Source organism: Rhodamnia argentea, chromosome 3, assembly GCF_020921035.1.
Source record: "Rhodamnia argentea isolate NSW1041297 chromosome 3, ASM2092103v1, whole genome shotgun sequence".
Lineage (NCBI taxonomy): Eukaryota > Viridiplantae > Streptophyta > Magnoliopsida > Myrtales > Myrtaceae > Rhodamnia > Rhodamnia argentea.
In genome coordinates this window covers 26,617,819-26,630,532 of record NC_063152.1, presented here as the reverse complement: position 1 = coordinate 26,630,532, position 12,714 = coordinate 26,617,819, and the positions used below count along the sequence as shown (strand labels likewise).

Below are 12,714 nucleotides of genomic sequence, written 5' to 3'. Positions count from 1 at the left end.
TCGTAGACCCTACTCCGGTAATTGCTCTGCCCCTTCTTCTAACATTTTTCTTGGCCAATTAAATTAATGAATGATTTATTTAATGAATTCCGTATGCTTGGTGAACTAGATAATGAGATGCTCAACGTATGGCCGAACTGCTCCATAAACTTAATACAGCAAAGGGCATATCAATCACATGCAAGTACGAGACAACGAAGAAACAAAAGTTTGAAAAAAGAGTCACAATTGTCGGACAAGACATTATTAGTCTCCTCTAATGATGAGGACCAATTTAACCTCGTGAACTGATTTATTTTTCATTTTTGGGCCAAGAAAAGGAATTTGATTTCAGAAGAATTACCAAATTCATCCTTAATTGTTTATTTATTACTCTGTGCATCCCTTGAAACGTTTTTCTACGATATACGCATATCCTGTAAGGTAGACAAAAAGTAAGGGTCCAAGGGACAACATACTTAATTAGAAGTGTATTATTACAGTTTGTGAACAAACAAATTGGGGCTCCTAAAAATCGAAAATGCAAAAAGTACGAAAAGTGAGGATGACATCTGAAATTTTATCTGATTAATTTTCATAACGACCAGCAAACATTGGACCAGGAATTTATCTACTCAAAACTTTAGGATGCTTTCGTTTCACTAAAAATTTCATAGTAGCAGAAAATATTTTCCTTGAGAATTAGTTTTTATTTATTTGGTAATTTAAGGAAAGCGATTTACTTTTCGCAAGAAGGAGAAGTTGTTTTCTCTAATCTAAGTATGTTGTTTTCAGTTTACGAAGAACATTTTCTGTAGTTTGATTAGTCATAAAAAAAGTGAACTTTTTCCCCTTTCTCTCTCCCTTAGGGTTTTTCTAAGCCAGCGCCGCCCAAGAGCAGATTTCCCGTGGGAGAGCCTCCCTTCTCCCTTCTCATCTCCTGTTCCCTTTTCGTTTTTGGTTCTTTCTCCATTCCTTTATCTTTTAGTCTTTTTTTCTTATTTTCGTAGACGACGCAATCGACATCCTTGAGCTCTAAAGATCGAAGCGCGAGTGCTTTAGAAGAATCTACTCTATTCAGATATGCTCGTTCATTTCGGCTTTGGGTGTTTACTCAGATTGTCGAGCGCTTCACAAGTCTCCGAGACTCCTTTGTTGCTGTTTTCAACATTTGGCTTTTTTGAAAATGATTTTGTGTTCAACTGGTATATCTTTGTAGTTTTTCTCTCCCAATCTAGAATTAGATGTAGATTTGAGATCTATTCCGGTCTAGATATAGATTTGGGATCTACAAGGTGTGTTATGAGTTCTTTCAACCTTTTGGTGTTGATGTGTTCTCTATACGGTGATGATGCTGAGGACGCTGAACTTATGCGCGTACCGCCTTTTGGCAAAACCATAGATATTGGAGAGAGATTTCTCGGCATGTACTTGTCACTAATGCTGATTCGAGATTCCGTGATTGGCCGCCATTTGTACTTCAACGCTACAACAGATTCGTCTTTGTGGAATGGACGGGTCTCTGCAGGGTATACCAAGTTAGTTCACTTTTCAGATTTACTTGTTTCAGTTGCTTTGTGGGATTGGCATATCTTTATCCGAGTTATGTACCTCTCTTTCATATGAGATGTAGCCGTTAGTTTCAACCAAAAAAAAAAAAAAAGCACCAGAAATTTGGAACATAATTTTTCGGAAATAGCTCTCATTCAAACAAGAGTACCCAAGTCAACAACATAACCGGGTAGGTGAGCTGTATATCCATAGCCCTAGATACTCTCCATCTGCAACTGAGGGAGAAGAAACAAAGGGATCCCCCATATTACAGACAGATTCTTTAAACCTTCATTTAATGGTTTTCCCATTAGCAAGTATCTGAAAAACGCACAGCCAGACCCAAAAGCCAAGTTCAATGAAGGAAAGAAGAGCCCATTTTGAGGTTCAGTTTCAAGGATGGGTCGAAGAGTTTTGACACGTGAGAGAACTCCCCCACGCAGTGCACATGCACAGATAACTGAAGTTATTTTCGTAGCCTTTTTTTAGGAAAGGAAACAGTCTTGCTGTCCTCGAAGATCTTCTTGAGGATGGTGTTCACGTTCTCAAAAGCACATTGATCTAGTCTGTATCTCTGTGTCTGCAGACTGTCGGTCATGGGTATTCCTAGGGTTTGGCCGATACCTCACATGCAACATTTAATCGAAATCTTCCTGACTCACGCATTTTCACTTTAATTCGATGCAAGGTACTCGAAACTTTGCATGTAATCTTTTGTTCGTTTTCTATAGTTCGAATAGCATTTTACATTTTGACAGTAGTGGAAATAACAAGCCCTTTGAATCTTCAAAATAAACGATTGGGAGAGTTCAAATTTGATTCCTCAAAGTGAATTTGCCTATTGTTCTAACTCGCATTAACTGTCAAAATCCTTTACCCACACATATTAGATCCACAAATTTTAGACATCCCTCGTCATTTCACCTTAGGTGTGAAGGGGAATGTTAAGTATCAAAGAAGATTCTAGTCTCTCTTTCCCTCCGTTTCTCTCTCCCTAGTAGCCACAGGCCCCAGCATCGCCACGTTTCGCCATAGTCGCTCAAACACCGGAGGTCATCTGTTTGAATCCGACAAACTATGTGCAAGATGCTCTGGATCAAGGTCACTTGTACGTTCCAAAGGTATACACTCTAACTCATTCATGAAACCTGTAGGGTGTTCTGTGAAAGTAGCCAAGTCTCCATAGCCATGCCTCTTAATTGTACAGAATAAAAAAAAAGAAAACCCTTGAATATTTGCATCTCTTGTCTAGGACAATCACCATATATAAAGTGCATATAAGACGGATTAGAAGTGGCAAATGAAATTTGATTTACTAGGGGTGGACGTATGTACGATCAAGAAATAGCACAAACTCCGATATCATGTTAGAAAATCCAATAAAAAAATCTAAAATATTATAGGGAGGAAAACCACATGTATATAAATAATATATAAGACCGTTGTTGAGCCATGTTGGACCATATTTCAACTAAAGTAAAGGAAAAAAAAATCAATCTACTGAAATATTGCTCAAATGAGAAGGTTAATAACTCGACGACAAAAATTAATCATATAGCCACCAAAAATTATTTTCTTGACTTGCCACTTCCATTTTTTTGGCGTTGAAGATTCTCGCTTCAACAAAATCTATCACATGGTTCATGAGTTTCTTTCACTGTGTCTTTGACATTACTTGAGATGCACATTTAGTTAATTTCCTCGTCGCATCTTGTCCCATGTACTTCCCTTTGCCTTTCCGCTCATGCCTTGCTTGGACTTGATCCCACAATATGTTGACATGGCCAGTGCTCAGGAATTTCATCTTTGCAGACCTGGGATAGTTCTTTCCAATCGATCCAGCAATATCGCATGAATGAAGAAGGACAATACCACTTGTAAAGCTCCTTCGTCGACTGTTTGAAAAAGTCAGGTCGTAAAACGGCTCATAGGGAGTTAGAAGGAAGCGGAGTCAAAGGCGGGTAAGCTCCATGGGTTCCAGGTAACCGGTACTAAGATTATGCCAAGTCTATATATAAGGAAAGATCTCTGCAGCCCCTACATGAATTCCCATGAATTTGAGAAGCATGAGTACTTATAGTAGTATAAAGCTAGCTTATCTTCTTCACCTTCTACCTATTGTGGATTTGCACCCCTTGGGATTGATAAACCTTTTGGATCTTATTAACCATTGCCAAAGAATACGGAATACCCGGTGTTATAACTTTTTCTCCGATCTGAGCTAGTCGAAGATGGTTCACCTAGGCTTGCATCCTATCCTATTCTAATAGTCTTTATCATTAATTTAAAGTTGCCCATGCAAAATTTTACGGCATGAAATGTCTACATTTGTATCTACAATGTCATGATCTTCGTGCTCCAATGCAAGATGAAAAACACCAGCATGCATGCCAGAAAGTTCAAGCCTGAAAACTTTGAAATACAAGGGGCCAAATATTGCGAGACTAATCGGAAAATGCGACGCTTTCGAAAAATATTTTCCAAAAAGTTATTTTCCAAGTCACCGTCCACGGCGATGGCCATTGACTGGCCGCGGGCAAGCTTGAGCTTGTCATCCATCACCGAGCTCAAGCTCGTCGGGCTCAAGTGAGTCCGAGATTGCTGCAACCGGCCGCCTCAAGCTCGCCGGGCAGAGTCATGGCCAATTGTAGAGCGGCCGGAGGAAGGAGTGGCAGCCGAAGGAAGATAAGCTAGTTTAGAAAAATATTTTCCAAAAATGTTAATAGGCTAGTTTGAAGATATGCTAGTTTAGGAAGGGGCGGCCGGAAAACGTTTTCTGGGAAACTACGGAGCCTAGTACAAATCGGCCCCGAGAAGTCGAGTTTCCACGTAGATTGGCCAGGTTTTTTTTTTTAGGTTGAAATTTGCCAGGGTTTCAATAATTTAAAGATTTGCCCTAGAAAATTCTTAGAGGTCAACAAGAGTACCTAATGAAAATGTCATAAACAAGCAAATGCATTATCTGGAACAAGAGTAAGCGACATTTTGTCTTAGACCTTTTAGCGCAATGTCACTAAATGTTCTTAAAGTAACCGAAAACATGGTTTAATATTCAAGTTTTCTAACGCTTTGTCTCACACGTAGGTTGGACTTTTAGTCTAAGGCTAAGCGCGAAAATGTATAATAATAAAAGGAAGCAAGGGTCTGGAAAAATTTATGACAAATTATATTTACAGTTCATTTATGACAAATTATATTTAAGAAGTTTACGTTAATGGTGTTGGAGCTGGACATGATATCTATGTCATTTATGAAAAACAGAGTTCAAGAGCTTTACATTGTAAAAGCATTCTACTATAGCAAGTTGTGAACCTGATCGTAGAAGTCTTTATCACTGTTACATGCTTGATTGAGGGAAATCCCAGGGAGAGAGAGAGAGAGAGAGAGAGAGAGAGAGAGAGAGAGAGAGAGAGAGGATTCAATGCATCCCGAGCATACCTGTAGGAATTGGTTAAGGGCAATGAGGATCACATGGTAATTAATTACAAACTCAACTTGAAATAAAGAATTCTCTTTTTTAAATTATAAATCAGATAGACCGCTCTTTACAATAAAGACAAAATGTTACGTCATATCACGTCACACGATATGTACAATCATGTAATTCTATCTTTGGATTCCAGTACTAAAAGCAATTTGATGCAATCTAATTTGAATAGAGTATATCGCGCCACACGGATTGTACGAGCACATGCTTTTTTTGGACCTTGTTACAAAATTATAACAGAAGTATACTTTATATAGACATATGTGGCATGTGGTTAATAATGTATCAGTTCTTACGATTAATCAACTTTAATCCTTGTTATTGCTGCCCCGCTAATCTCCTATAAGGATGCTCGTAGACCCTACTCCGGTAATTACTCTCTGTCTCTTCTTCTGGCATTTTTCTTGGCTCATTAAATTAATGAATGAATTCTGTAATGAATATCGTATGCTTGATTAGCTAGATAATGAGATACTCAACGTATAGCCAAACTGCTCCATAAACTTAATACAGCAAAGAGCATGTCAATCCCATGCAAGTACGAGACAATGAAGAAACAAAAGTTGGAAAGAAGAGACAATTGTCGGACGCAACATTATGAGTCTCCTCTCATGAGACCAAATCTCATGAATTAATTGTAAGAATTTTTTTTTTTTTGATGTGGGATACATTAATTGAGATTATAATTTACCATTTTAGGGGTTAGTCTAATAAGGTAAGACATAAAAATTCTTAATTAGTCTAGTATAGGGTTGGCTAGTGTGGCTGAGTAGAGTCCGGGTTGTGATGAAAGTGTCTGGCTGAAATCTCTCATCTAATCCTAATACACAAATAAGATAGTCTTATTGAGCTAATGAGATAGAGGGCAATAGAGGAAAAGCACTTGAGTTTTGTATTTGCTATTCTGCATCAAGAATGATAAATTCCAAATCAGGTCAGCAAATCGTTTTTTTTTACCACTTTTTTTTTTCTAGATTTGGCTATATTGATCTTGGGTTGTTATTTTTGCGGCTTACGTATGGTATCAGAGCCGCCATAGTCTAGAACGAGAACTTACAAAATTGGCTTGTTTTCAGAATTTTTTGTTCGATGAAATTTAATTTTGATTGCATAGACAAAATCGATGATGTAAGCGGTTGCTAACTCGGGACTCGACTTACCAACCTCATTGGTCATTATCTCGACCAGTTGATTGGTCCGATCAAACAGGTTGGACCAGTCTACCGTCCGAACAACGATTTAGCTGGAAAATGCATGATACGTGCGCTTCGCTCTTAGTAGGTGTGTGAGGATGCTGGATGGTTTGTTTGGCGCGTTTTCAGCTCCGGCGTGCTAGTATCTTCATGCTCCACAATGTGACATATTTATTTTACATGTTTGATGCTTCTGAGGATGTATGCATACAAAGCCCTATATACGTGTATTTTTAGGGTATCTTTGCATTTTTTTTTTCTGTATTTCTCTATGTTTTCGAAGTTATAGATGCGAGCTTACATGTAAATGATCACATACAGAATGTGTAGAGAGTGATTCATTGATGGCATGCACAAGATTTAACATGTATAGATGAATGGAACAATGTAATTGGCGTCGCATGTGATTTTAATGATTAATTGCCCCTATCTTCAAGTTTAAATTTTATATATATGATAAATGTGAGGCATAATATATATATCCCTGGTATGAGAGACTTTCAAAGAGTCAATTAGGTTGTGACTGCCAGAGTGGGCACACTTGAATAGATTTGAGAAATATTGATCTCATATTGCGGTAGGATATCTCCTATTCTAACGCGTGATCCTCCTTTGAAAGGAGGTGACTGTGTATTCATTCATGACGGGACTCATATACAACATATGGTTGTGCAGTGATTAATCCTAGGGGTTCATACACCCAATAGCGGTGAATTCACAAAGGTTAGAATATATTCTCATGGCCGCTGCCCCGTGGAGAGTATAGAGCTGCATGTCATGTATTCTGCCCCAAGGTGATTATATGCTGATGCAAGTAACTTTTAGGATTTATACTTATGCGGTTTCAAATTACAAAATATGCACATGGTCCTAATTGTATACATTATTTTTTTAAGTCATAGTATCTGTAAACGACAATTCCATTACGGTAGAAGTTCTTACTGGTTCAAACTTTAAGAATTGGAGAGCGAATTTTCTGTTTGGGATGGAGCTGATAGATGTTCATATTGCTCTTAATGAGGATAAGCCAACAAATCCCATTGCCACTAGTACGTAACTTGCTAAAGTGCACTTTGCTGCTTGGGAAAAGAGAAGGCGGATTTGCTTGTTAACTACAAAGCTATCCATTCGGGAACACTTGAAGAGTGAGTTGCCAACTAACTGCATTGTTAGATAGATGATGACAGCCTTGGTGGTTAGGAACGGTGTCTCGTCTAATGTTGAGATTGTGACACATCTGCAAGTACTATTCAATATGAGGTATGATGGTTCTGGTGGGGTTAGAGATTACGTCTTAAGAATGGTAGACCTGCAGATAAAACTAAGGGCTATTAATGTTACTATTGCATTGTGCATCAAGCCCTAAACACCCTTCCACTTGATTTTGGATTATTAAGACTAACTACAATTTCCAAGATGAGACCTGGTCATTTAATCATTGCTAGGGTAATGGCAAAGGAAGAGAAACTAAAGAAAGAAAGAGGACACCTTGCCCTATATGTCTCTAGTTTTGGTAATAAAAGGGGTAAAAGGTAAAAAAATCATACTCATAAGGGAACTTATGAAACCACCGATCTTTATGATAATTTAGGTTCTAAGAAAGGATCTTTCAAGAAGGATGGTAACCGCCATTTCTTTTGTAAGAAGAAAGGCCACATAAAGGAAGACTACGACAAATACAAAACTTGGTTATTTAAGCGTGAGCGTGCAAGTAATGATTCTTTGGCATTGCTTTGTAAATTCAACCTATCAAAAGCCCCCATCATGTTCATGGTGGCTAGATAACGGTGCAACTAATCATGTTGCGTTTACCATACATGGATTCATAAACCAAAGGAAGTTAAAATCACGATGAATCAAAGCTCACCATAGGAAACAACATTAAAGGTGGCGTTGAATTCATGAGAGATGTCATTTTACCATCTCTAGGTTGCCGACGATAAATTTTCGATGGTGGGTTAATGAGGGAAGATTTGGGACTCAAATGAAAGTTGGTGGTTTTCTACGAGGAAAAATATGTTTAGAGTAGAATTGAAATTGACCCTAAAGATAATGATTATTTTATTCGGACAAAAAAGGTTTAGAGTAGAATTGAGAATCAACCTAAAGTATGGAATCTTTTAAGTTATTAGGCCCTTCGTCTACTGTGTTCCCGTTAGCAAGTATCTAAAATCCCTCAGCTAGATCCAAAAGCCAAGTTCAATGAAGGGAAAAAGAATCCATTTTGATGTTCAGTTTCAAGGATGGGTCGAGGAGTTCTAATGCGTAAATAACTCGCCCACGCCGTGCACATGCAGATAAAATGATCTTGAAGATGGCATTCACGATCTCAAAAGCACAGTGATCCAGTCTGTATCTCTAGGGTTTCGGCCGATACCTTACATGCAACATTAATTAATTTTCCTTTATGCTATAACTAATGTTGATCAATGTGCAACAAGAAAAAAATGGTTAAATCGAGGAAATTGCAGTCACATGCGCTACTTGTACACTGGTTTATCCTACGCCAAGAACGTTGTCCTTTTCTTCCATTCAAGAAATTGTTCCTCTTTTTTTCTTTAAGATTCCGCGTCTCGGAAAATAGACAAAAAAAATAATTTTTAGCACACCAACTAAAGTTTGCTTCCAATCACTCAATCACTAGTGAGTAGTTAGTTTGATTAGTTGGTAAAACAGGAGGAGAAGTTTTTTGACTGTCCATCCAACTAATCATGTTAGGAGCACGGAATTTTGTAAGGATTTAGAGTTTGTTTGTTTCATGGAAATTTTTTTCTAAAAATGATTTAGCTTGTATCGTTCCAGACAATCAGTCTATGAAAAAAAAAATTAATTTCCACAACAATTTATATATAAATATTTTCGCAGATCAATATGATTTTTTTTTCGTTCATTTATTTTTTTAAGCTATACAACCGATCATTTTAAGCGAATATTTTTGCGAATCAGTATCTATGCTATTGGCGGAATTAATTATAATGTCCAATATTATTTCATATGAGATAACCGCCCGTTAATAGTTTGAGTTTTCCGGGAAAATTTACCGAGTAAATCCGTGCATTTCGTTGCTCATTTCTGGAATGCATCGGACCTTCTGCAGATAATATTAAATGGTGTAGTGACCTAGTTATCTCTTTGCTACTGTATCGTACTTCTGCCAATTTCTAGCGGTGAACCAAATTCAATAGTGTGTTTTTTCCTTGCACCAAACACAAAAGATTTTTCGGTAGAACTCCAGTGACGGGGAATATAACGATGAATGAAGCAAAAAATCTTTTTGTCCCTAGAAGATCTAGGGACGAATTTTTTGGTTTCGAATCTATATCGTCCTTGGAAGCGGAGTTATCGTAGTTGAAGTATGTTAGTGAAAGGATACGTCATTATGACTATATATAGAGTGTATTGGCAACAAGGCTTGCATGGAATATTTTGAAAATTAAATTTTTGCATCGCCTCTCTCTCTCAGGCAATTTTTTTTTTGGATTTCCCGACACGGAGTTTGAGATTAAAATAAACTATTCACGTCAAAACCGACCAATAAAATTTTGAAATGAAGGTTAACCGGCTCGTGGGAAAGCATAAGTTACGCACACGTGAGAATAATAATAATAATAAAAAACTGAGCCACTGACAATTAAAGGTGTTAATCCATTAATTACAAAATTACTCCTTTAATTGAAGGTGTTGATCCATTAATTACAGCTGCTCTTGTCGTCAACGCCACGGATTTAGATGTTTTAATTTATCGACATCTACAGCCGAGAAGGATGGAGGAACCCCACTATACAAATGGAGGGAGAGCATAATCATCACATGATGAATAAGATATGATTTGAAAATGGTCCTCGTGCGGGATAATTTTGATTAAAAAAGCGAAGGGATATAACTTTTTCATAGCAAGTGTTGGAGGGTATTAAAAGAATATTTCGAGCTAGGCTTCGAAAATATGGAACCTCTAACTATAAATATTGTGTGAAGTCGGTCCAAGAGAGGAAGACATAAGCAAACAATTTTTAATTATTTATTATCTTTTATTTTTTATTTTTATGAATTACAATATGCTATCAATTTCGCAGTAGATAAAAAAACTATCATATAGGCATATTCCTTCGAGAATCAATCAGAATATGACATATCACTAAGCAAATTGATTTTGTAATCTAGACTTAGTAAGTCTAGCATGTCTCTAGATTATTATTTTTTTTTTACAATTCCCAGCAAGTCTTGATTTGAATGATCTTTCCACTTTAACGATTTAAGGGATAAAAAATAGTTGCACACTCGCTAGTTTTTATTCATCAAATAATGATGAATATATTGTTAAGCAACAAAGAAACCGACGGATCTTGTAATTCAAGTCTAAAATGAGAAAAAAAAATTACCAAAGAAATCACGTGGAATGATAAAGAGCACTAGAAATTTATGTTCTTGCATGTGAGTTTCGGCATATATCCCACGAGGTGAACTAGTTGTCAACAAATGCACCATGAATTTAGATAATACATAGTTTATACTCACTCAGTCGCTCAAGTGTTTCTCAACCTTGATAATATCCAAAATAAACTCATTATAAATGTTATATCACAATCTCTTGCAGAGAACTCACAAATTAAGAACCCTAAACTTCTCTTGTTCGCTCTAATATGCTAAAACCAAATCTGCCTCTTATAGACTCAAATTAGGATTTCAACTCCAATAAAGATTGTAAGCTCCATATGTTCGTTCAGTCAATGAAAAGCACGATCCAGACTTTCCTAATTCAAATAACATGATCGGATTTTGATCGGGTTTCATTCACCGATTCAACCCGAGACATTACTAACCACAATATATCGTCGTCGGCATCGCCATCATATGTTAAAAGAAGTGATGCTTTCAATAATATCTCGAAAGCCTACCTCTACGTACTTCACGCCACAATGATTAGGAAAAGCAACCAAGTTGCACATATGGCGCTAATAAAAAATATGAAGTACGGATTTCAAGAAGGGCCTTTAATTAGCTCCCCGAATGCGTCTACATACGAAACCCTAATCAGCCTCCAACCTCGCATTACTGTCCACTGTTCAGGGTCAACATGCACGCAACAAGTTCCACAATGTCAGAATCAGAAGTTGCTCTTTTAGAGTGCATTCGCCAGCATCTTCTCGACGACGACGACGGCGACTACTTCGAAACCCTAGCGAAAATCGCCCAAAATGTTCAATTCCATTTCCCAGATTCAAGCTGCGGCACATTTCCGTCGCTGGACGCAAATGATTACAAGGACGTGAACGCCTATCACGATCCCCCGAAAGATGCTGTCGGGTTCGAGTCGCCCAGCTCATTGAATGAGCAATCTGTCGTGGATTATGGACACGTCGAAGCGAATGAGGCCACACCCGCAGTGACGCGTGAATGTGACACCCGGCCCGGAGGGTGTCTCTACCGGGGAGTGAGGAGGCGGCCGTGGGGGACGTATGCAGCAGAGATTCGGGACCCGAAGAGGAACGGTGCGAGGAGGTGGCTCGGGACCTACGAGACCCCGCGGGAGGCTGCGTTGGCTTACGACCGTGCAGCGTTCGCGATGCGCGGGGCCAAGGCCCGGCTGAATTTCCCTCACTTGATCGGTTGCGATGAGGCGGAGCCGGTGAGGGTGACTCGGAAACGGCTCCGCTCGGCTGAGGCTGAGAGCAGCTCGCTGGATTCGAAGTGGAGAATGGAGGATTTGACTGGCCCCGCCGGCGACCCCGACGAGCTTAATTGCTATGTCCTGCGGTTTTAACGGAGTGGAGCTTGAAACTGAGAAAATTGAGAGGTTTAGTTATTTTCAAGTCATTGTGCGGTTCTAATGATTTTTAGCCATTGTGTGGGGAAAAAGTGTCTGACCCTAGTGTTTATAGTAATTTTACTTTTTTTTGGGTTCTAATTAGAGGAAATTCCGACGGCGGCTCAGTCAAACTTTATTGGGAGAAAATTGCAAAGCGTTGCTTCTTCTCAGTAATTTTCCATGCTATCACACCAAAGAATTTGCACTTACACTGCTTTGAGTCGCCACCAAAGATAATCACACATATGTGAATTTACGTGTTCATTTATGCAGAAGAGAATTGGAAAATGAACATTGAGAGGTGGGGACATATAGAGAAATTAACCAACTTTAAGGTTCCATTTATTTCGTAAAAAATAACTGATTTGAAAGACATTTTACAAAAAAAAAAAATAGTCATTTATATTGCTTACACAAATGAATGAATGAAAGATATCTTCATCGTTCACAAAATTATTTAAACAAATTGAGTTGTTGATAATGAAAATATTTTTCAATAACAACTTAATTCAAGTGATACAAGCGACTATTTTAGAAAAATAATTTTCAAATCATTTATTTTTTGTGAAACAAACGCATCCTAGAATCATGGGTTTATTACTAAATTACTGCTTCTGTCGGGAACGTAAAGAGTAGAGTTGATTTTGACCGTGTAAATCCATCAAGATTGAATCGTTGACTACTCGACAGGGAGTTGA

General features: G+C 38.1%; 1 protein-coding gene across 1 annotated transcript; it reads left to right on the top strand.

Annotated features, from left to right (window-relative positions):
- Positions 1-11,284: 11,284 nt before the first annotated feature.
- On the top strand, positions 11,285-11,971 carry LOC125314157 (ethylene-responsive transcription factor 1-like). The gene has a single exon (XM_048275645.1). The coding sequence runs from the start codon at positions 11,285-11,287 to the stop codon at positions 11,969-11,971; it is 687 nt and encodes a 228-aa protein (XP_048131602.1).
- Positions 11,972-12,714: the final 743 nt, after the last annotated feature.